Source organism: Megalobrama amblycephala, linkage group LG6 (assembly GCF_018812025.1).
Source record: "Megalobrama amblycephala isolate DHTTF-2021 linkage group LG6, ASM1881202v1, whole genome shotgun sequence".
Classification (NCBI taxonomy): Eukaryota; Metazoa; Chordata; class Actinopteri; order Cypriniformes; family Xenocyprididae; genus Megalobrama; species Megalobrama amblycephala.
Window position 1 is genome coordinate 12,626,258 of NC_063049.1, and position 24,891 is coordinate 12,651,148.

General features: G+C 36.6%; 1 protein-coding gene across 17 annotated transcripts in view; it reads right to left on the reverse strand.

Moving 5' to 3' along the window:
- The window catches only part of mycbp2 (MYC binding protein 2), a 114,411-nt gene that overhangs the window by 73,631 nt on the left and 15,889 nt on the right, over nt 1-24,891 (reverse strand). For all 17 annotated transcript variants that reach the window (XM_048192966.1, XM_048192977.1, XM_048192961.1 and 14 more), the window contains exons 4-16: nt 21,575-21,728; nt 21,288-21,484; nt 17,279-17,521; nt 16,093-16,164; nt 15,802-15,898; nt 15,486-15,559; nt 10,444-10,582; nt 10,245-10,321; nt 6,292-6,496; nt 6,031-6,195; nt 1,836-1,994; nt 865-1,069; nt 203-348 (exon numbers count right to left, since the gene is read on the reverse strand). In XM_048192966.1, coding sequence (XP_048048923.1) covers nt 203-348; nt 865-1,069; nt 1,836-1,994; nt 6,031-6,195; nt 6,292-6,496; nt 10,245-10,321; nt 10,444-10,582; nt 15,486-15,559; nt 15,802-15,898; nt 16,093-16,164; nt 17,279-17,521; nt 21,288-21,484; nt 21,575-21,728 — 1,933 coding nt within the window. The remainder of the gene's footprint in view (nt 1-202; nt 349-864; nt 1,070-1,835; nt 1,995-6,030; nt 6,196-6,291; nt 6,497-10,244; nt 10,322-10,443; nt 10,583-15,485; nt 15,560-15,801; nt 15,899-16,092; nt 16,165-17,278; nt 17,522-21,287; nt 21,485-21,574; nt 21,729-24,891) is intronic.

The following is a 24,891-nucleotide window of genomic DNA, read 5'->3' on the forward strand; positions in this document are numbered from 1 at the left end:
TGGTGATTTTAAATTATATTTTTAAAATTTTGTTTAATTTTTAATTGTTGAATTTTCATTCTGCCCTTCCCTAATCTGAGTATTTAGTGCATGCAGACAGTATGATTCAACATTTGACATGAAAATGGCTCACAGACAGGAAAGGGATATGATTTGATGGCTATGGAGCTGTACTGAATGTGATTGGATGACGCCTCAGTACCTAAGAGCAGGTCCAGCGGTATCATTTCCTTCACAGCATCAAAGATTCCTCTCTGTCTTGCCTCCTGTCCATCCAGCTCTCTGGCACAAGCCTTACAGCAGCCACATGACGAACAGCCCGACTCACCAGAGCCACAGCCACAAATCCTGCAGAGGAGAGACACATAAATGAATAAGGACTATCATTGATGCATTAAACTGCAGTAGTGCTATAGCAGTAGAAGAGTGTGATAACTATCAGAACAATTAAATAATTAAAAAGTAGAATCATTTTTAGTATAATTTAATTGTGGTTCTTTTACTTGAGTTGATTAAAAATATTCAACTTTGCTACATTTATTTTTCAACAAAAGTACAAAAAAGACAAAATCCTAAATGTTCTAAGCATATGCCCTAAATGTTCTGAAACATTTGTAAAATTTGTAAGAAAATTAATTGTAAGAAATTGAAAAGTTGGCTTTTTTTTTTTTCAAAAGTTAAATACTGTTGTGCCATTTCAATACTGCAAAAATGCTGAAAATTACTGAAAACTACTGTATTCATGGTAATGTCTTGTTCTTAAATGCTGTCAATAGCTGGATTAATACGATTTTTGTGTGTGTGTTTGTGTGTGCGTGTGCGTGTGTGTGTGTGTGTGTGTGTGTGCGTGTGTGTCTCTCTCACCCTCCTGGCACTCTGTCAGGTCGGCCACTGCTCACACAGCTGGCACCATACCCAGTGCAGTCTCCGCACACGGTGCACACCATACACTGGTCCAGCTTCCACTTGTGCATGCCTGGCTGACACATCATAGATTTCTCCTCCTTCTCGTCCAGCTCATCCTCCAAGTCCTCATCCATGGCGGTGGCCATATTCTCTACACCAAACGCTACAACAGGAAAACATCAAATATCAAAAACATGCTTCCAAACGCAGCTGACTACACAAAATGTTCAGATTCAAAATGTTAGTTACGGTCAGGCATGAATATTTCTTTGTCTGTCTATAAAACATTCATGTACATCAGTGATGTCCAAACTCAGTCCTGGAGGGCCACGGCCATGCAGACTTCAGCTCCCACTAGCCTCAAAACACCTGACTGGATGTTTCTACTACACTTAGTAAGACCTTGATTACATGAATGTGAGCACAATTTGATCTGTAATAGGATTTTATTTAAAAGTTACATTAAGCCAGCTTGTGATGTTTCCACTCTTTGGCCTACTAGAGTAAATCATATTTTGTTTTTAACCATATATAATACAGTTGTAACAATATAATTAAGTGTAATATTATTTCCAAAATAAATCACATAAATTCAATTTCATACCAACAGATTTCCATTTAAAATAAATTTGGGTAGATAAATATTTTTGATGACCAATGTCGATATCTTAAGAGAGCAGGGTAATATAGGCCTACATGACATCACACTATTTAATTCAAAGTTAGTAAGTAAAATGCATAATTTCTGCAATGTAATTTATATTTATTTTACATAATATTTACAAAAACAATTACTTAATAAACTTAATTAATAAACTATCTAATAGCTTGATAAAAAAGATTATATATTTATAACAGATTTTGTTTATTTGATATTCAAAGACTTGATTAAAATGTGTATTTGCTGCATTTAATTAAGCGGTTCTCACCTTTCCCTGCCTGGCTCATGGCTCCAGTGTCTCGACCACACTGGCCCTTGTTGTTCACTCCAAATGTCCACACCTCCCCGCTCTTGGTCAGGACACAAGTGTGAGCTTTTCCCATGGCTACCTGAGTTACAAAGTGTCCCTTCAGATCTGACACCTGACCTGCAATAACAACAGGAAGGGAGAAAAAAAATGAATCATGCATGCTAATAAATCTCTCATAACATTTTAACAAAGCAGCTGTGAAGAGAAGAGATACTCAAATTTCAACCATGATTTTCCAGAACAATGTTACGTAACAGTCAGGGTGTACGCCCCAATATTTGCATATGAAAGCCCATGTTCCCAACATTATGAAAGGCATTAGACAAGGGCAGCCAGTAACGTCTGGATCTGCACAGGTGAATCAACAGACTAGGTAAGCAAGAACAACAGCGAAAAATGGCAGATGGAGCAATAATAACTGACATGATCCATGATAGCATGACATTTTTAGTGATATTTGTAAATTGTCTATCTAAATGTTTCGTTAGCATGTTGCTAATGTACTGTTAAATGTGGTTAAAGTTACCATCGTTTATTACTGTATTCACGGAGACAAGAGCCGTCGATATTTTCATTTTTAAACACTTGCAGTCTGTATAATTCATAAACACAACTTCATTCTTTATAAATCTCTCCAACAGTGTAGCATTAGCCGTTAGCCACGGAGCACAGCCTCAAACTCATAGAGAATCAAATATAAACATCAAAATAAATACTTTACTCACATAATTCAAAGCATGCATACAGCATGCATGACGAACATCTTGTAAAGATCCATTTGAGGGTTATATTAGCTGTGTGAACGTTGTAAATGTGCTGTAATATAATCGAGAGCTCGTGTGGCAGGGAGCATGCGAATTAAAGGGGCGGCGCGCTGAAAAAAATCAGTGCATAGTTAATGATGCCCCAAAATAGGCAGTTAAAAAAATGAATTAAAAAAAATCTATGGGGTATTTTGAGCTGAAACTTCACAGACACATTCAGGGGACACCTTAGACTTATATTACATATTGTGAAAAAGCATTCTTGGGCACCTTTAATTTTTTTTCACTTTTTTTGTATAATACATCATTCAAAGAATAACAACCTGAGAAAGCTACAGAAAGAACAAGCTGAATTCGACATACCCCAACATTGCTTAGTTCTGGTGAGTTGTGCTAAACTTCAAGTCTGATCTCTTTAGGCAGTGTTTTTCAGGTAAGAGGTAACAGCCCGGATAAACGCACTTGTTTCTCTCATTAAAACCAAAGGTGTTCATCAGTGATTGTATATCAAGAGCAAAGACATGTTTGTGTGCAGTTTGTTTTGTGCTTTTAGCAGAAAGAAGTGCTCGATCGTCTGTGTGAAGACTGCACATTGTGCACGAACACCAAGAGAACTGAGCAAAAACAACTAATTCCAGTGAGAGATCACCTCTTATTTAACACAGACCAGCAAATTTTTTCCTCGATAGGCACGTCCGTGCATGCAGCGAGATCGAGACACGTCCCACCCGCAAATTATGCCAATACAATAAGCCTACTTTAAGGAAACTATTAAATATTCCATAGAATGAATAGTCTTGTTTTAATTGTTATGTCATTATGTTGTTGTATTAGAAACACCCTCGCAGGATTAACATTCGCAACATGAGTCAGGAGAAACTGTGCATCTCTTTAGTTTACAGATTAGATTGCAGGAGAATATTTGTTTTAAATGTGAATTATTTTATTTAAAAGTAAACATTTCATGCTTTCTTTAGACGTATGTTTCATGTTTGTGTGATAATTATTCGCTGAGTTTCAGTTAATTTTTTAGACGTTTCAGAAAGATTCAAAGAGATGAAAGCGCATTCTGTTTTTTTTTTTTTTTTTAACAAAAGCAGAAGCTTTTGTTTTTACTGTGAGCGTACACAAATAAAAGTAGACCATTTGTAGTTTGTGATGATGTCTTGCACTAATCTGTATCGCCAAAAATGACGGAGTAGGCCTATTTTAAGTTGTTTCAGCTGTCACGAGGAAAAATCCATCAGAACGCGCCAGCGCGTTCATCGGCCAGATGGTCAAAGAAAACGTAGCCTATTTAGTTTCATATTTATGTTTAAATATTAGACTATAAGACTTAAGTAGTCTTTTTTATCAACCAATTGCCTGGATTTAATAAATAGGAAGAAAACCAATGTCGGGTGTGAACGTCATAATTAATTGATAAGATATTGTTGGTCGAACAATATATTTTAGTTGAACATTATCTGTAGACATACTGGAACCTTAAAATGATCATTAATAACCTTGTTATACTATTTAAGGTACTGAAGACTTTTATGCCCTTAAATTTATCTGATGAGCATGAGTGGAGTAAAATAATGAAAGTGATCAGCATGATTGATATTCAAAACAGTAAGCACGCGCTGCATTGTGTGTGTATCTGCAGTCTGTGAATTTATATGAAGAAATAGGCAGTTGTCTCCTTTATGCACGAGCAGAACTATGTGTTCAAATGCAGTGTTTTGCACCGACGCGAGGCGACAGCATAGTCGGCTTTCATTGGCGTCTGTTTGGTGTGATATTTTCCCCTACCAGTTCATATTTTGGCGCTCTAAATCAGCGAAACATTCACACGCAACATCTCATTTAATTACGTCAACACAGCAAATGATGTGACAGGCTACTTGTCACAGAACATACAAATAACTGCAAATTTTACAGTCATAGCGTGTGAATTTGTATGGTCGCCAATGGCGACCTCAGCAAAAATATCACTCGCAAATTAATATTTTTAGTTGCAGTCTGGAGCCCTGGTAAAGCAAAATTTAAACATGCAAATTCCTCTGTGAAGTCAAGGATGATGTGTTTTCATATTAACTGTAATTATAACGAGATGGCAGGCCATTTAATCTGTACATTTTGTTAAACTGTCTGTTACCACAAATACTTTCTGCTAAATGTAGGGCCCCAGACAGAATCACAGAACCCAGTTGTGGAAATGGAATTTACAATACAATGTGAAATGTCACAGAATTTGTAAAATTTGGGATAAATAAATCAAAAGTACGGTTGTACACTTTGTCAAATCGTGATATGGACAAGTGTCTGTGAATATCGAAGCACAAAAAGACTGCTATTTAAATATGAACTCTGTATGTTCTTTGTGAATAAGTGGAACGATTTCATCTACTACACATACTCAAACGAGTGGCACTTCAGCGTCTGTCATCACACTATATGAGGACATGAACTTCATCTCCAGAGCTGCTCTGAGAAACACTTCAGCAGCATTTCATTTGCTAAAAATTATCGGCATATCTTTGGGTGGGCGATATAGCGGTAAACATGATTAAAGGGTTAGTTCACCCAAAAATGACATTTCTGTCATTAATTACTCACCCTCATGTCATTCCACACCCGTAAGACCTTTTTTCATGTTCGGAACACAAATTAAGATATTTTTTATGAAATCCAAAACGTTTTTTTATTTATATAAAATTTTTGGGTGAACTAACCCTTTAACCAGTAGAAATTTGTCAACTGGTAAAGGTTTTGTATTATTGTCTCGATTGCGTTTACACTCACATGCCCTAAAAATTACATTTTTTAATTTTTAATAACTTTTTACAACTTTTTTACAAATTGTTGTTTCATTCTCAATTAGTAAGTCATGTGTTTTTATTACTAAAAATTAAGAAGGAAAGGTTTAAAATTAAAATGCAATTTGGGAAAATAAAACTGATCTCATAGGGCCCTTTAAAGGGGCTACACACAGTTTGGCTTTTGAATATGCAGCAAGTGGCACATCACTATGCACCAATTGTGGATGACAATATTTGCATATCCTGAAACTCTACTTCAGGATTTAAAAAAAAAGAAAAGAAATATGACTAAATGAATTGTGATACTGATTATCCTGTATGGAGAGAATCAACTGCAGGAAAATTAGCTATATCAGCAAAGTTAAGCTGGCAGAAATCCCATCTTGAAGGAAAAAAAGAAAAGGAAAAAAAATGTACATAGTCTGAACATCCAAATATAGAGTTTTCTAAATATATCCCCTTTTTGTGAATGTGGATCATGTACTGGCTTCTAAATAATCTCTCCCACAGTTGACAGATATATGGCTTTATAGACAGCAATGACAGGCCATTATTTCTTTCCTGCCATCTTTAATAGGCACTTACAGGTACTGTCGCTGTAAATGGCATCCTTGCCAAACATGTAGAGCTCTCCATCTTTAGTGACAATGCTGCTACTGCCATTGTTGCATGCCGTGTAGGTGGCCGTCTTGGTCTCGAGTTTGATCATCTTCTTGGGTTTGTAGGGCTTTGGCTGTCTCCTGCTCTTTGCTAAATACAGACACCATCATAAGAGGTTGATTGTCAGTTTACTAAAACATAATTATTCAGGATCAAGTATGTACATGATAAGAATTCCTGTCATACTTGACTCTCCGTCCTCCCCTTTGCTGGCGGAGCCTGTGAAGAAGACACTCCCATCCTCTGCCACCAGCAGGGCGTGGGAGCCGTCATGGCCCACTGAGAACTGCACAATCTTGGGCGACTTTGTGATTGGCAGCTCCACCCACTTCCCAGCCGACGGGCCGCCCTGCTTGATACCGAGGCTCTGATACTTTCCAGTATAGTAGATCTGCATCAGTGGAGAGGAAGACAAGCATGTTTACATCTCCCTTGTGTGTCATCAATCCTGAGTGCAATTGCACTAACAAATATCTCTGTCAGATAATAGAAATGAATCACTGAAATGGCACTCAAGAACTGTTATACAGAAACTAGTCAAGTTATTCAAGTAGTGACAGGGCAACTAATGCGCCTGATTGGCCTATTAAAGGGATAGTTCACACAAATATGCAATACCTGTCATTGTTTATTCACCTTCAAGTCGTTCTAAACCTGTATTATTTTTTTTTTGCTTCCTTAGACCACAAATGGAGATATTAGGCAGGATTAAAAGGATAGTCCACCCCCCAAAAAAGGAAATTTTCCCATAATATACTCATCCTCAAGCCATCCTAGGAGTATATGACTTTCTTCTTTCAGTCAAACACAATCAGAATTATATTAAAAATATCCTGGCTCTTCTAAGCTCTATAATGGGAGTGATTGTAGGATGAGATTTTGAAGCCCAAAAAGTGCATCCATCAATCATAAAATGTACTCCGCTGGGCTCCGCGGGTTAATAAAGACCTTCTGAAGCAAACTGATGCATTTATGTAAGACAAAACCTTATTTAAAACTTTATAAAGTACAATTACAAGCTTTAATAGGCCAACCAGGCCCATTTATCCCTTTAACAGGCCAATCAGGCGCAATTATTGGCTGGAGTAAAATAGTTGTCCTGTCACTACTTGAATGTGTTAACTAGTGTCTGTATAACAATTCTTGAGTGCCATATAAATATAAACACATCACAGGTTGCCATCTCTTAATTGCGGTAATTACAACATGGAACGAACGCAGCATAAGCTCCTTGTTTTGGTTCAGGAGGAACTGTAAAAGATGGCTGCTGTTTGTTTGCAATGCTCAGTGACTGTGTCTACAGTGGACCGAATGCAATGACTGGACAAACATTTTTTGGTTCTGGGAATTCCACAGAAGATATACATACATATGGCGACTCAATGATTTAATGTTTAAAATGTTAAAGAAACTAAAATGTAAATATTGGTATTGTAATTTTATATTTGTACTAAAAAATAAAATTGTTTATATTTATATACTTTTTACAGTACAACAGTTACAATATTTTTCTTATTTTGTTAAATATATTATTTAATAATAATCACAAAATCACAATTATTATTATTTTATACTGAATTGGTCAAAAATTGAGGGAATGTTCCCTTTGCAAAATCAAGTGAAGAGATATATATTTTAAACTGTTCACTTTACAGTCACTGAAAAAGGTTTGTGTTAGTTCCTGTAAAGAGAAATTGTGAACAAAAGTGTGAACAAAACTGATGTGTGTAAAAAAAAATAAAAAAAATAATATATCTATCACTCAGCCCTAAATGATGTACTCCAAAAAAAAAATAATAATAATAATAATAATTTTCCTGCTTTTACTTATTTTTATTTTGCATTCCCCAACAAAATTACCCCTGTATTTCTTCATATCACAGATCCCAAGGGCTGTCAAGCTCCAAAAATGACAAAGCACCACCATAAAAGTCTTCTTAAAATGACTTTACATTCAAAGCCATCTGAAGTTTCTGAAATTGCCCTTTAGCTCTCAAATATCATTTGTGCAATTTGAATATGTGCCTGGCAAGGACAAATGACGCTTGGGATCATTCAACAAACCTGACGTGACATGTCTTGACATGTCTAGTATTTGAAGACAAACGTGAAAAAGATTTGGTAGGTCAGATACACAAACATATAATATTAGTATATAAATATAAATAACATTAATAAAATATTTAAAAAAAAAATAATATTGTATATTATATATGAATGAAAAAAATAAAATCTTCATTTAAAATTATATATAGTAAATATTTAAATAAATAAAATGAATTAAATGTTATTCATATAATATTAATAATTGATTACTATTAAATAAATATTACATTTATTAATTTAAAGCTGATATATATAACGTTTATTCTTAATTAAAAATTAAAAATAAATTAAAATATATAAAATAAATCCTGTACTTCTGGAATGGAAAACACAACAACTACAATCAATAATAACAGAAAACACGTCAGCATTTTTGCAGTCCATTAATGTATGCGTGAGAAGAACTACATGACCGTCTCTTATATTATAGGCCAAAGCATTTATTGGGAAAGTTGCCCAGTCATGCCTCATTCAGGCCTGTTTTTATTGCTATGCTCACTGGACTGGATAATCTCCAGATAAGGTAAAGAGTGAGTTTAGTTTTACAGGATGATAAACCTACAGCAGCTCTCATATCTCTTGAGGCCTGGCACACACTCACTGCACCTCCCTAAAACACACTCCAACACAACAGAATAATGAGACGCACCCAGTATCCAAATTGAACTTTTTGCCACACCTGACAACGGCAGGTCAACTGAAATAATAAACCGACCATTAATTATTCCTGGCATTACTTAACAGGGCACTTTTTTTTATAATTCCAAAAGAAGTTACCTGACAGTTGGTTAAATTGTTTTATGTACCCGCCAAAGCCAATTTGTACTTGCATTAAGTGCTTATTGTGTCAGTTTTAGAGCCTGTCCACTCCCCTGTATTTGTACTGCTCTAGGATCATATGTAAATACACACAAGCTGTGCTCTCTTTGGCCTCTCAAATGCTCCAGCCTCACAGAGTGTCAAAGAGCCTCGGCACTCAACTGGAAGAGTAGAATAATCAAATTACTTCCAGTTATTTAAGCATGTGTGCGGCTCTACAGGCTGCCTTTTCTGCTGCTGCCATCGCTTTCACACCAGAGACACCATTACTGCAATCAGCCCTGCCTGCTAGTGTGAACCCTCAAACACTGCCAAAACAAACAGGCACACACGTACTCACTCACACAACTTCCACTTGTGGTAGATTTATGAGGATTACAAAATAAATGTACATGTTTAATAGCCAAATGATTGTGCACTAGCTGAATTTATTAAGGACTTGTTACAGACTCAGTCTTCTCTAATCATGCAAAAGCTTTTGTATTACTTCTAGTCTGGATTTATAGTAACAAAAGCACAAGTAATATATGTAAGATAATAAAGTAATAAAAATGAAAGAAAAATAAATAAATTATATTGTGCATAAAGAAACTTTTTCTTAAAGTTCTCATTACCGTAATGTGCTCATATAAGTTATTTTTTAAATTATATATATATATATATATATATATATATATATATATATATATTTTTTTTTTTTATACAATGGTGATTCTCATTAAATTGTAAAACATTTTTTAAATTTGCGAATATTTGCTGAATATTGTCAAATATATATATATATATATATATATATATATATATATATATATATATATATATATATATATATATATATATATATATATATATATATAAATATATATATATTACACACACACACACACACACACACACACTGAAATGTTCACAATAAGATAAGTAACATGCATTAAGAAAATAAATTGGGTCAATTTCGATTTCATGACAAATGTAATGATCCTGAAGAATTAAATTCCTAAATATAATTTCTAAGACCCAAAACATATTCTTCACAGGTTTACTGCCATTTACCCAATCATGATTTGCTTAATCTCTACCTCTAATCCAATGCTGTAACTATGCAAACAGAAATACTTTCACCACCACATGAAAAAGACTCAAACATTTCTGTTACACAGATTCAGTTAAATGCGAATGTAAAGACATTGAGGAATATAGAGAGGTGTGTCTACCTTCCCAGATGCCGTTTTCATCAAAGCAAACTCTCTGCCAGCTCCAATCAACGCCGCTTCCTCATCAAACCCTGTGCCTGAAGGCATAAACACACATGCCACAAGAGAGACAACACCAGTTTAGTTCATTTTAACACTTACTTCCTCCTAAACACTGAGTGGATGCATAGATATGTGTGCACTGAAGCACTGGACTTACTGATGATATGAAGGTCTTTCTCCAGGTCAAAGAGGGAGATGCCACAGGCATGAAGACACTTCCTGGCTAGTTTGAGCTGCAGTTCCTGCTGTAGTGCCGGGTCTGAACTGGTGGTGTAGATCCGCACCACAAAGCCATCCTAAATGAACCAAAACACACAAAAACATTAATCATCACAAAAACACTACCTCTTTCTAGTGTGCCTACATCTGCGCAACGGAATATCAATGTTTGGTACAGCAAGCGTAAGCATTTAAGCACAAATATACAATTAAACACTTAAAGAATTAGTCCACTTTCAAATAAAAATTTCCTGATAATTTACTCACCCCCATGTCATCCAAGATGTCCTTGTCCTTCTTTCTTCAGTCGAAAAGAAATTAAGGTTTTTGATGAAAACATTCCAGGATTATTCTCCTTATAGTGGACTTCAATGGAGCCAAAATGGTTGAAGGACAAAATTACAGTTTCAAAGCAGCTTCAAAGGGTTTTAAACGATACCAGACGAGGAATAAGGATCTTATCTAGCGAAACGATCGATCATTTTCTATATTCTAAAAAATATACGTTTTAACCATAGATGCTCGTCTTGAACTAGCTCTCTTCTTCTCTATTAGAATTCCGGCAGTGAATTAAATCAAAGTTTGAACTAAATTGCCATATACAATATGCTAGTGCAAGTATATAACAATTGGTTCAAACTTTGGCCTGTGGAGGGCAGCGTTTACACTGCCAGAATTCTAACAGAGAAGAAGAAGAAGAGAGCTAGTTCAAGACGAGCGTCTATGGTTAAAACGTATATAATTTTTTATTTTATTTTTTTAGAAAATGATCGATCGTTTCGCTAGATAAGACCCTTATTCCTCGACTGGTATCCTTTGAAGCTACAATGAAACTGAAATTTTGACCTTCAACCATTTGGGGGCAATTGAAGTCCACTATAAGGAGAATAATCCTGGAATGTTTTCATCAAAAACCTTAATTTCTTTTCAACTGAAGAAAGAAGAACATGGACATCTTGGATGACATGGGGGTGAGTAAATTATCAGGAAATTTTTATTTGAAAGTGGACTAATCCTTTAAGCTGCAATAGGAGGTTCTTCAGGGTTGATGTGTAGCATCTTTTCAATGCTAAAGCACATCTTATCCCATCTAAATATGCAAATTCCACAACAAGTAAGCATTTGTAGGTTGATTCTGCTAGAGCAGGGGTGTTCAATCCTGTTCCTGGAAAGCCACTGTCCTGCAGAGTTTAGCTCCAACCCCATTAAACACACCTGGACCAGCTATAATCAAGGTCTAATGAAGTATACCAGAAACTTCCTGGCAGGTGTGTTAAGGCAAGCTGAAGTTAAACTCTGCAGGACAGTGGCCCTCCAGGAGCAGGTCTGGACACCCCTGTGCTAGAACGTCTTAGACGTTTTCAATTCATGGTTCTGTTTGTTTAAGCATCCCAATTAGATTGACTTTGGTTTGACAAAGCAACCAATGGCGTGAGATTGAGGTGGGACTATCAGTAGCAGCAGGGACCAGTTCTGTTTCATTCCTTCTGGCTGCTAAAGCAGTCTTGATATGTTGCCAAACCAAACCGCCCAGTCCAGTGTTTAATTTTTAAGGCAGTCTTCAGTGGCGAATGCTTTTGTCATGTCGCCACATATGGACTTCTTGGGACTCTGCAATGTCACTCTTTTACTAGTCTCAGCCTGAGACGTGATGCCCACGGACCGTTGGATGAATCTTATGCATAAGGCACACAAAATTGGAAACACTTCAAGAGTTGCCATTTGATTGGTTGAATTCTACAGGATTTCATGTGTGTCGTGTTCTTCAACGGCCCGTCTGGAAACCAAGATGTTGTGATGCCAAAGCCCCTTGTGGAGGAAGAATGCTGTTGTGTTTACAACTGGATTTTCAAAAGTATGTCAAGTATGTAAAGTTTGCGGCATTATCTCTTTAAAACACATCCAAGAGTTTTACACTCCGGTCTGTTATTGTACAGACATCGACGTTACATTTTCACACTCCTAAACATAACGCAGAACAAAATAAACTGTGATTGGTTGCTTTACATGTCGCCCAGACGGCCTCTGGTCCTTGGCCAATGAAAGCTGCTATGGAGTTCAGACCTTCTGCCGTCAGTCTGAAGGTGTGGCTATGGGAGACTACTCTTTTACATTACCTTTATTAGCTTTAAATACCAGTATCAGTATCGGGCCCGATACCAAGCTCATGTACTTGTACTTGTAAAAATACCCCCGATACCAAAGACCGATACCTCACGTGACATAACTGACAGAATTTTCCGTGCACAGAGACACCGGCGGCAGCAGCACAAACAACGTTAGCCTCAGAGGTGTGGAAATACTTCAAAATTAATGATGACAACATACACATTGCAAACTGCATGCTTTCAATCACAATTCATTTATCGATTAGTGATATAGGCAGAATCGCGAGATCCAGAAACGCGCACAATCAGTTCTCCTCGTGCCTGAATGGTCAAATGCACACATAGTTGTCAAAATGTCCATCGTGTGGAGTATCTGATGTAAATACAGTCGGTTATGGCTTAAGTGGACGTAAACATTTGGGTGAAAACAGGATATGTGTCAGTATCCATGGATTCGATCTTAAAGGGTCCGTAGCCTATATTTGTCATTAATGTTAATAAAACAACAAAATATGTTAAATAAATGTATACATGGTAAATAAACATACTGTATCTGAAATACAAGTTTATTTAATTTGTATCTCTATATTATTTGTTGTATTGTTTGTAATTTGTTTGTAAATTCCTTTTTATATAACAACAATTATATATATTGGTAATTATGCCCATTGAAGGTTATTGGACACTGTGAAAATTTTGTTCTTTAAGTTTGTGACAAGCACATAAAAATTATTACTTTTTTCATTAGAGCAGCAATAAAGAAGCTGTCCTACATTCATTAGTCTCACTGTGTTGTGCTTGGAAAACTGCAACATTACATTATTAAAAAAAAAAAGACAGAGAGAGAGAGAGAGAGAGAGATGAATAAATGTATAGGCATCGGTATTGGTATTGGCGAGTACTAGAAAAAAAGTATCGGTACTCGTACTCGGTCCTTAAAAAATGGTATTGGTGCATCCCTAGCTTTAAATATGTCTTTCTGCTGGCTGTTGCTTCCACTAAGTTAGTTATTTATCTTCATGCACTGGCTGTGAAAGATCTGTGCATGTATTAGTTGCCAGAAGACTCAAGAGTCATCTTTCAGCTTTGACAGTGTATTTTCACATTGTTAAATTATTGTTTTTATTTCAATTTTAATTTTTATTACTTATTGAATTAAAAACAGAAGCCCTGTATAATCCAGTTCATTTCAATGTCCAAAGATATTCTGCATGCTTGAAATCTAGTGTGACGGCATCTTAATACTAAACCATTAAACTTTTTTTCTGATGACTGGGCTTGTTCCAAAGCTCACTGCAATAGTTAATCTCAGAGGCTTTGACAACAGGCTTCAGTCTCTCATCTGAGGAAGCACAAAGAGTCAGAAGGAGAATTTAACTACGTTAGCATGCACATGGGAGATGCAAAGTAGCACCCTATGGTGAAACTAGGGTTTGCATGAGTAAGTGCATGTGATAAAAAAGAAGACAACACACTGTAGTCTTTGATTTTGCCGCTGTTAACAAGCATACTAGTGAGCTTTCAAAAAAAGACGCTCCAGTCAAAAACCACACTGCTAAGAAATGCACATGCTCTTTCCTCCCTCCAAGATATGTGCCATAGCAGTTCAAAACATTAACCCTCACGATTTCCTCACTCTTCATTCATGTATGTATGCAAAAAAAAAGATCTTCAAAAGCAGATATGAATATCACATCCCCCTTCCCCGTACTGCTGCCCACTCATGATCAGCCAGTGATATGCCCACGTCCAGTGCTGCAGCCCCTCCCCTGCCTACACAGCTATTATGCACACACATACAGACACACACACAGCAAAGCTGAAAACTGGCTGAAACAAAGGAGATCAGGTGCTGCTGACAGCCACAATCACACCACTTGAGAAAAAGCCACTGATCATGTTTTATGATGTGCAGGGGAATGAACGGGGAAATCTGTTATGGTCTGATGAAGACTGCAGCATGGAGAAAACAGGCATTTTGGATGAATCTTTTCTAGGGGTTCTTGGGCTATTCCACTCTCAGTGCAAGCTAACAACCGATTTGAACACGTCTTGGTTGGCTATATCAGTTTGTCGCCTAGCAGTTTGGCAAATCACTGAAAAATAAAATCAACCAATAAAAGCTCCTGCAAATAACGGTTTTCTAGTAAACACGATTGATTCCAGAGTTTAACATCAGCATGTTGCTAAGCTAATGGCAGGATACTCTAATAAGAAGAGAAAAAGAAGAAAAGCACATGTAAATATTGTTATGTACACACTTCCGGTCAAAAGTGTCACATGATCCTTCTGAAATCATTCTAATATGCTGATTTGCTACTCATGAAACATTTCTTATTATCATCAATGTTGAAAACAGTTGGGCTGCTTAATATTTATGAGGAAACCATAAATGAACAATTTTAAGATTCTTTGATGAATAAAAAGTTCAAAGGAACAGCATTAAAAATGGTGTTACTTAAAAATTTCATCCTTGCTAAATCAAATAATCTTTCAAAAACAAATCTTACTGACCCAAAACTTTTGAACAGTAGTGCATTACACTATACTCTATTATTTTTAACCATTTTTAATCAATACTTTTACTGAACAGTATAATTATTATAGAATAAAGCCTCATACAAATACAAGTATATTTATAATTAAATATCTCTTGCTTTGTCTACCATCTTGGATTTATTTTTTCACTTGGCACAATGCATTGTGGGACAGCCTTCCCCCTGAAGCATATATACAATGCTGCCTTATTTGGCATATTGCGGAATACCTCATGAAACAGCCTGCGTGAGTGTGATACCAAAAATGCTACCTACGAAGACAGCTCACTAGGTTTTGGAACAGAGCAATATCGGCAATGAATAAAACAACTTACATCTTTGCAGGCTGCAATCTGGTTGATAAATTCTCCATCGGTGAATACGATGTTCTGTCCATCTGCTTGTAGACCTGAGAAAGAGAGAGTGAAATATAAAGAGAGAAAATGTGAAAGTTTTTTACAGTCCAAATATCTATAGCTATATAGATGGCATATAGAAGGCTACTGGCTATTCAGTGAAATAAGGACAAGCCCTTGGATACGCCCTGCTTTAATAGGAAACATGTCAACACAGAGAAGAAGAGTGTGCACGTCAAGCCATTAATTTTCCCTGCTTTTAGTGATCAATAGCACATGAGAGGGATGTTTGTACCCGGCATTGTGATGGTGCCCTCCTGCTCCAGAGTCTCTGGGTTGATCTTAATGGCTGCCATGCTGTGACTGTTCATGTCTCGATAGAGCAAACAACCCTGTAAAGCAAATCGCCACAAGATTTAAAAAATTTTCACAGAGGTTCAAGGTTGAAAACGTCATAACCACGTAATGCTTTACATATGAGCTATGATCATGCTTTCAAACCCATATTAAAAACTATACATTGATTACACTGATGTTTTATCAGCAGACAATCAGGAGAAGCACTCATAAAACAAGAGGTCAATACCTGGGCGAATCCCAGCCATGACCTTTTCTCCTCACGGTTCCTGATACGAGATGTGGAGTTGTACACATGGCCCTGCAATCGATAGCCTCTTATTAGCACCCACACAAACACAATGATAAACAATCTGCTGCATCAGCACAAAAGCAGAACTACGACTTCACAAATGTCAGAACTGTCCGAGTGTGGAGAAAAAAAATTGCCCAATTTCTCTTATATACATCAATAGAAAGTAAATGAATACTAACAACACATAATAACTTATTACTAACTAATTACTAGCGATGCACCGAAATTATTTTTTCACCCAAACACCAAAAAATGAAATTTTCACTTATCAGAAAAATGAAACCTAAAATAAAGTTTATTAAACTAAAAACGTATGTGTTTTGCCGCTCATATACACGACAAAAGCGGTTTGGGAGCATGAAAATGCAAACTTTTGAAAATGGGTTTCAAAGTGCAATTTGTGAAAATGGTGACGTTATGCGCATGCGTATTACGTGTTCAGTCTATAGTCTTCACGCATGAGTACTTGACAACTAGGGATACTCATAATTAACTGGTTAACCGATAGTAAGAATTTTGACTGACTAACACTATTGGCTGAAAGGTTTAAAAAGTCATTTTTAAAGTCATTTTTAAGATATTTTGAAAATGCTTGCTGCTTAGTTAAAAAAAAATACACTACACGTATAAAATTGAGTTGAGAGAAAAAAAAACAAAAGTCAAACCGCCAAACTGCTGAAATCACGAACCGCTGATTCGACACGCTGATTCATAATGCTCCGAAGCTTCCTGAAGCAATGTTTTGAAATCAGCCATCACTATATAAGTCGTCATTTTGAAATATTCTTGTCGCTTTATAATATTAATATTGAACCACTGTACTCACATGAACTGATTTAAATTTGTTTTTAGTACCTTTATGGATCTTGAGAGAGGAAATATCATTGCTCCATATGCAGGCCTCACGGAGCCATTGGATTTCAACAAAAATATCTTAATTTGCTTTCCGAAGATTAACGAAGGTCTTACGGGTGTGGAACGGCATGAGGGTGAGTAATAAATGACAGAATTTTCATTTTTGGGTGAATTTACCCTTTAACAGTAATTTAGTCTGAAAATTAGCTTAGCAAAATTAACTTGATTTCCATCGGGAGATCAGGTAAACATAAGATGTCCTCACCCGCACGGTTCCGCTGTACCCTGAGCCCACTTTGTAGAGACCATCTTTGCAGAGCAGGTAGAGGAAGGAACCATCTGTTTGAAGAAGACAGTGTTCATCTTCATCGATGTTCACCTCCTTCAGGACCCATTTGTTCATCAGCGCGGCCCGCTTAATGCCGTTTCCGAACCAGTCCTGGATCTGGATCTTTCCCACCAGCACCGCCTGCACACTCCTTTGTAGTGCGTTCAGGATTGTTGGAACCTTTTTGTTGTAGAAAATACAGTCGGGTCAGAATGTTGTACTAAAATACACTGACAGGGTTTTCCACAACACTGTTGAACTTAGGTATGAATAGAATTTGATCATGGAGAATCTAGGCAGCACTCAATAATACAAAGACAAAAAAATAACACGTCTTTATTTTGTGCTTTCCTCACTAGTATGCAAAAACAAACAGCGTGACCAGCAGTGTTGGGGAAAGTTACTTTTAAAAGTAATGGATTATAAAATATCATGCTACTCCCCTAAAAAAGTAACTAATTGCATTACTTCACTTATGGAAAATAATGTGTTATGTTACTTTTGAGTTACTTTTAGCATGGGCTGGGCTTGCTTGTTTGCTTTTTAATAACATAAAAAAAAGTTCTATTTTTGGCAAATGTAAAGGCTCTTTAACACCAAAAGTGAAACGAAAAGCCTCAGGCTGAAGGAAATGCACAGCTGTACAGTAGAGGGCGCAGCTCAAACAAACCATTTCATATTGCAGAAGAATAGGACACAAAAGAAGAAAGCTCTACCCTCTACAGCAATAAAAATAAGGAAACACAAATGTGATGTTTATCTAAAGTCATTTTTGCTTATTGGTATGGTTGAATTGGATAATCGAAGGTCAGCAGAATACACTGGTTAATAAAGTGAGATAAAATACATAAAGTATATTTGTGCAATTTAACATTTAATTTCTGCAGGTTTGTGCAATATTCTGAGTTTGCATTTCACTGTTTTTATTAATTTTGAGTAATACTGAATCTGTTTTTGTGCTCATGAGAGGAGTAGGTGAATGTTCACATTTAGTCTAGAACTACAATAAGCATCATGTTCACACAGCGCACACAACACCTCTGCACCTACTCCCGATTTCTCTCAACATGGGGACAGGAGAGGTGTCAGAGTATAAATAGGAAAACAAAAAAAGGTATTTAAAAATTAGGTAACTCAGATATTTTATTTTCAATTTAAAAGTAACACGTTACTTTACTAGTTACGTGGAAAAAGTAATCTGAAAACGTAACTCACGTTACCCCCAACACTGGTGATAAGCACAATTCAATTAGTTCTTTTTGATGAAAGAAATTCATGACAATTGACAGGAAAAAGAAGAGAGGAAAGAGATAATCACTCATTGCTTTTGAATCACACACAAAATTTTAGTATAACTTTAATAAGTATTATCCTGTATTTAATTTGTATAGCAAATTTCTTAAACTACTGTTATAACAACCTGTTGTTTCTTTAATAATGTTTGAAATGTATATTAGGCTAGTTAGTTTTTGCTGTGGTATATCAACATTGGAATCAAGAATTGTGAAATTTCCCTGGTAGCACATCTAAAATGAAAGTCTTATTAGAATGCAAGAATACATGGGTCAAAAACAAAAAAAAATAAAAAAAAAATTTTTTTGGTGGAATCAATGAAAATTTTGGCAGGGCAAGGACAAATCTGAACCACTAGCTCAAGTGAAAAGAAAAATCCTGGAATGGATTAAAAAAAAAAAAAAAAATGTTACATTGGTTTGAATCAGTCTAATGACTCACTCACTGGCTGAATCAGACTGACATGACTCACTCAGTGATGTTATGCTTTGAAATGAAAGAAGTATTTACTGACTGGTTGTTCATATGATTATGTTAAGTTACAACCCTACTAAACCTCTCTCTGCACCACTTGACCTTTACCAGTCCATTCACCACAAGAACAGTAGCTTCCTTCCCTTTAGTTATCTCACATCATATCCCCAGGACACTTGATTTTCCCTGTTTAATATTCATGTTGATCTTTTTTCAAACATAAACCACTGTGTCCATCTTCACCCTGCCACAGAGTTCAGCCGATGACAGTAAGGTGATGAATGGCGCTATACATGACAGAGAGGTTTAATTGATATACTAAAACATCAATGTTATTGCTTTAGATGACTCTACAGTCAATAATGACAATTAGTTTTATTGCACTAGCTCTCCAGAGAATTAATACACTTTACCAAAGACTCAAGTCTTACACTAGGACAGGGTATTGCCAGCTACCCTAAATAGAATGCATACATTATTTTCATAATTCTTTATAAACTATCCATGTCAGTAAATTGATTCCAATCACAGATTCAGCTACCTACTGATGGAAATCCCTGTGTACCTTTTTTCATATAGAAAAAAAATGATAAGTAAATATTGATGTTTACTACTATGTAATGTTATACTGGTGCATATAAATGAAAATGATTAAAATGAAGTATTGTTATTTTAAATGATATTTTTAAATAAATATGTATAAAGCAAATACATATGAAGACATATACCACATATCATCAAGAGTGAAACATATAGTGCAGCTATACAAAGCACTTGATTAGAATATACACGACAACCTTTGCTTGTTTTTCAGTTACATTCTGAATCACTTCAAGTTGGACTTGTGCACTGTAAAACGACAGAGAGTGACGGATCAAATATCACACTTTACACAAGCTATGCAAGTTATTCATGCTCCAATTAGGTTGTAGTTACCTTGGCAACAACAAATGAGTTTCTCTGATGTCTAAATCAGTGTGTGATATTGTCAGAGAGCATTAAGACACATTTAAATAAGCAAAAAAATGACAGCCGCATATCATGCAGACCGAGGAGACTGAGGAGTAATTGGCTGAGGGACTCTGCGCTGGCACAGTAATATAATAAAGACGGGAAATCGGAGGGATTTGACATTTTCCAGCAATTCAATTGTTGACCTCCACATGCAGTTGCAGTTACGGCTATCGCATGCTGAGAGATGAGCGGTAATGTGCTGTCATCCTGACTTCAGATGAACAGCAGCTTTTTATGCAGTCTAAAATCTCAACCTCACTTACCAAGCAAGAAATTCACTAGACTGAAATAAATAAGGGATATTGTACATCCAGCCGGTTGCAATCGCAGATTAAACCCCAACACAAGTTTTGCATCACCCTGAAAGGGTTTATTCTGTGATAACAACCAGCTGAATGTACATTATCCCACTTATTACACGGCTATTATATTCCACACAAGTAAATAATTAGACATGAAATTTCGAGAGCGAGTCTGACACCCGGATGACATAATTAAATAACTGTATGCAAATATTGATTTGAGTTTTAATATTTTATTAGCTGACCAAATGCAAAACTTCCACTGAAGTAAAAAACGTTCCTAGATAGCATAAAGCACTGACTTCAGTTACCGGATGAGCCTGTGTTATTCGTTTTTACCAGTTGTTATCGCGGGATTACATACCACTGGATGATGCGGCTGACCAATCAGAATCAAGTAATAACCAGTGATATATTGTTAAAAATATTGTGATATAGTTATTGTTAAATTAAACATCAATTCTGTCATCATTTACTTACCCTTAAGATGTTCCAAACCTGTATGAATTACTTTCTTCTGCTGAACACAAAGATGATATTTTGAAGAATATGGGTACCTTAACAGTCAATGGGCCACATTGACTTCTATAGCATTTTCAGCAGAAGAAAGAAATTCATACAGGTTTGGAACAACTTGAAGGTGAGTAAATGATTACAGAATTTTCATTTTTGGGTGAACTGTCCCTTTAAGGAGGGATGCAGAGCAGTAGGTGCTACACACAGCCAGAAAAAAACAAACAAAAAATAAATAAAAAATATTAAATTAAATAAAAAGACTCCAGTCTTCAGTGTCACATGATCCTTCAGAAATGATTCTAATATGTTGATTTGGTGCTCAATGCAATCTCAAAACTTTCACTCACCTGGATGGTCTGGCATGCGTGACTGCCATTGTTGGTGAGGATGGCAGACACAGCCTGGAGGGTTTTACCAGTGTCTCCCCAGGCCACCACAAGGCTGAAGAGGCAGGCACAGGATAACGCAGTGAGGGTCTGACCGGTGGGATCGTTCATCCCTGTGCTCCGCACCGTTGTCTCCAGCAGAAGGTGGAAGAGAGACTCTGCAGGTCCAACAGTGGTGTTATGATTTGAAATATACAGATTCACTTATATAAGTTACCTTTTTATACGAGGAGGAGAAAGTATCTCACCCAGTACATCTGGAGGTTCGGTCTGAAAGCTCTCCGGCTGTTGTCCCTGGAGCATATCTAGAAGGGCCTGAAGGCTCCGTAAGCACAGTGACGGGTGCGAGAAACGAGTCTCCTTGATGAGCTCAAACACTCCACACAACCCAATACCAATGATCTGAGGAGCAGAAGAACATAACATAAAAAATTACCAGATTACTGAGATTACTTAATTTCCTTTTCATTCATATTTTTAGCAATTTCTTTATTTGTGGAAAATACTATAATAGGATTACAGGATCAAGTTGCATCTAAAGTATAAATCATTTTTTCATATTTAATTTTATATTAATAATTATTTGTAAATATTAATTTACTAAATATGATGTAAATTAAATATAAATTTAACTTCAGCAATTAATATGTATGTGCTTTTAATATTTTTTTAATTAAAGTGTTATATTATACAAATAGGCTTTTTTTTTTTTTTTTTTTTAAATCAGCTACCCTGCTCTCTAAGAGCAAAAAAATAAAAAATAATCAATATTGATCGACCACTAGTTTTTTTACTTTTAGAAGTCATCCGTCACATTCACTCTGTAGGAACATTTGGTCAAGTAAAACTGATTCCAGTAAAAAAGATAAATTATATATATATTTAAGCCATATGTGGACTGTGGAAAAATATATCACTACAGCATCAATGATGTGCCGTGAAGAACATATGTGGTTTACTTTGAAAAAGAATAAATAACTGGGTGTCCATGTGTTTGTTAATATCAACCGACTTTTAATACAGTGTTGCCGTTTCAACTAATGGGTTTATGGGAGAAATAGCACGTAGAAAATTCGGATCACATGAGGATGTAAGTAAGTCTGACTATGCCTCTTTTATAAAAACGTGGTTAAGATATGCATCTTGCTGTGTAGCATATCTTCAGTAACTGCATTACAGCTGTGAACATCTACCAGGATATTTTAATGAAGGAATCTTTGGGAAGTTTTTTTGTGTTATAAGACACTGTGTTGGGCTATCATAGCAAAAGGCCTGCACTGGTTCGTCTTTCAAGGTCATCATCTAAAAAAGGAAATTCTGCTTTGTCCATAGGACATCTGAGGCCCTGTTTACACCTGATATTAAGATGCATTTTGGTCGATCGGATCACGAGTAGAGGAGGGAGGCATATTCCTGTTTACACCTGGTGTTTTAATCCATCTCTTTTGTCCACTTTCGACCACTTCTGTCCTGAATTCTTCGATGGGAGGGTTTATGGGCGGGTAAATGTATGGGCTTTTTCAGATGTTTTGATGTAATGGACGAAATAATTTCAGGCAATTTACATATGAACTCGCTCAGAGACAACAGAAAAACACCCAAAGAGCAGCAGCTTTTGTTTCTGCTCTGACAGCTACAAGACCAAGCTGAACGCTATGAGTGCGTGTTAGAAATCAGGAATAGTGAGAGAACATTGTGCATGGTATGTTTTTCATCTTCAAAATAAACCTCAGCCAACAATGTTTAAATCATGTCTGGCTAGCGTGCTTCACGTTATGTTTACACATTAGGTCAGTATGCTGAGAGCTGACGGCCTTTTGTGGCTGATTTGATCACATGAGTGTCTACACTATGAAAGCAATCTGGTCGAATGAATTTGACTACCTCTGGAAGAGTACCTGTCGAAAGAGGACAAGCTCAAAACGTTTTAGACTCCGTTTACACCTGTATTTAGTGTCATCCACTTGTGATCCCATCGACCAAAACGCATCTTAATACCAGGTGGAAACAGGGCCTGAGAGAAATAACAAAAACTAAAATAATGCAATAAACATGGTGGTGGTAGTGGATGGGTTCCCCCTCGGTTAAAATTGCACTCGGGGGTGTGGGCAGGGTTTATGCAGGTTTCAGTAAGTCAAATTTAAGACCTTTTTAAGACATTTTAAGACCATAAAGATTGAAATTTAAGACCTACATGACGCATTACCAAAAAATATTCAAATCAAAGAAATTCTGAAAAAATCATTTTATTTCAATGAATTCAGTCATTGAAAAAGCATTAATTTAATTTACAGATAAAGCAATCACATTAGTAACCTTCCACACACATCAATGTGCCAAATGCCCAAAACCTTAGGCCCAAAATGAAAATAGGCTAAAACAAACTTGCCCTCAAATAGAATAGATTTCATCTCATATTTATTTACATTACAAAACAGCATATTAATAGCCTAATAAAGATTGAACAGGCTACTCCAACCCATGTAACAACCAATGTAGCACACACACACACACACACACTCACACCAGATAATCCATTTTAGATAGATAGATACTTACCTCGGGATAATTAGAGTATCTATCTAACATGGATTATCTGATATATGTATGTGTGTGTGTGTGTGTGTGTGTGTGTGTGTGTGTGTGTGTGTGTGTGTGTGTGTGTGTGTGTCCCGCACTGTCCCATGAACTGTGAGCCCAGGTACCTCGACTTAACAATTCCATTGTTCCAGAACAATGGCCTGGTGGTCTGATTTTGGCTTTCATTGAACGTTACGACATACGGCCCGGTAAGAGTACGAATCAATTCCCTCTTTATAAACTCCCCCAATCCAAATCTCGCCATAAGCGATCTTGTTGGGCCCGCAATAGAACGGCTTCGCGATTACTGAATCAGGGAACATCACTTGGAAGAGATCGCTAATCTCACTGTTGCTATTAAATGAGTAGTGTTTGTTTAGTCACCGTGTGTAGTATACAAATCACCTCGGCTTTCGATGTGTCAGTCGCTCCAAAAGTACCCCGAAGGTTGTTCGACGGAGCTGTGATGATATTGCGCTGGAGACCGGAGGAACCAGGCATTGAGGAGGACGACGGCAGTGGTAAGGCTAATTGGCCGAGTCCGCTGAAGGGATTTTGCGGCTAGCTTGTGTTTCTCCGCTCTGGCGTGTGACTCCAGCGCCTTTACACCGCTTCACACCCAGACTCTCTAATTGATTTTTTTTTTTTTTTTTTGCAAAGTTTGCAGTGAGCCTCGTACCTGGAGCTGGGTATCGCTTGTAACCAACAGCAGAAATCGCTGTGATCTAGCCATGTCTCGTTGAAAGTACACTTTCCCATTTTCCACACGTAGCCGAACTTTAACAAACTCTGAGGAGACGCAGACGTATTTCGCGGGCAGGTATTGCATTTATCACGGGATTTGTAGTTTTATCACCACATATACCAACACCAATATACCCCAGAAAGAACTACGACTCGCTACTTTTTTGCTACTTTGTAATAACTTTCAGCAGGTAGCGTTTCTGGAAATGGGTAAAAAAATTTAAGACCTGACTAAATGAAA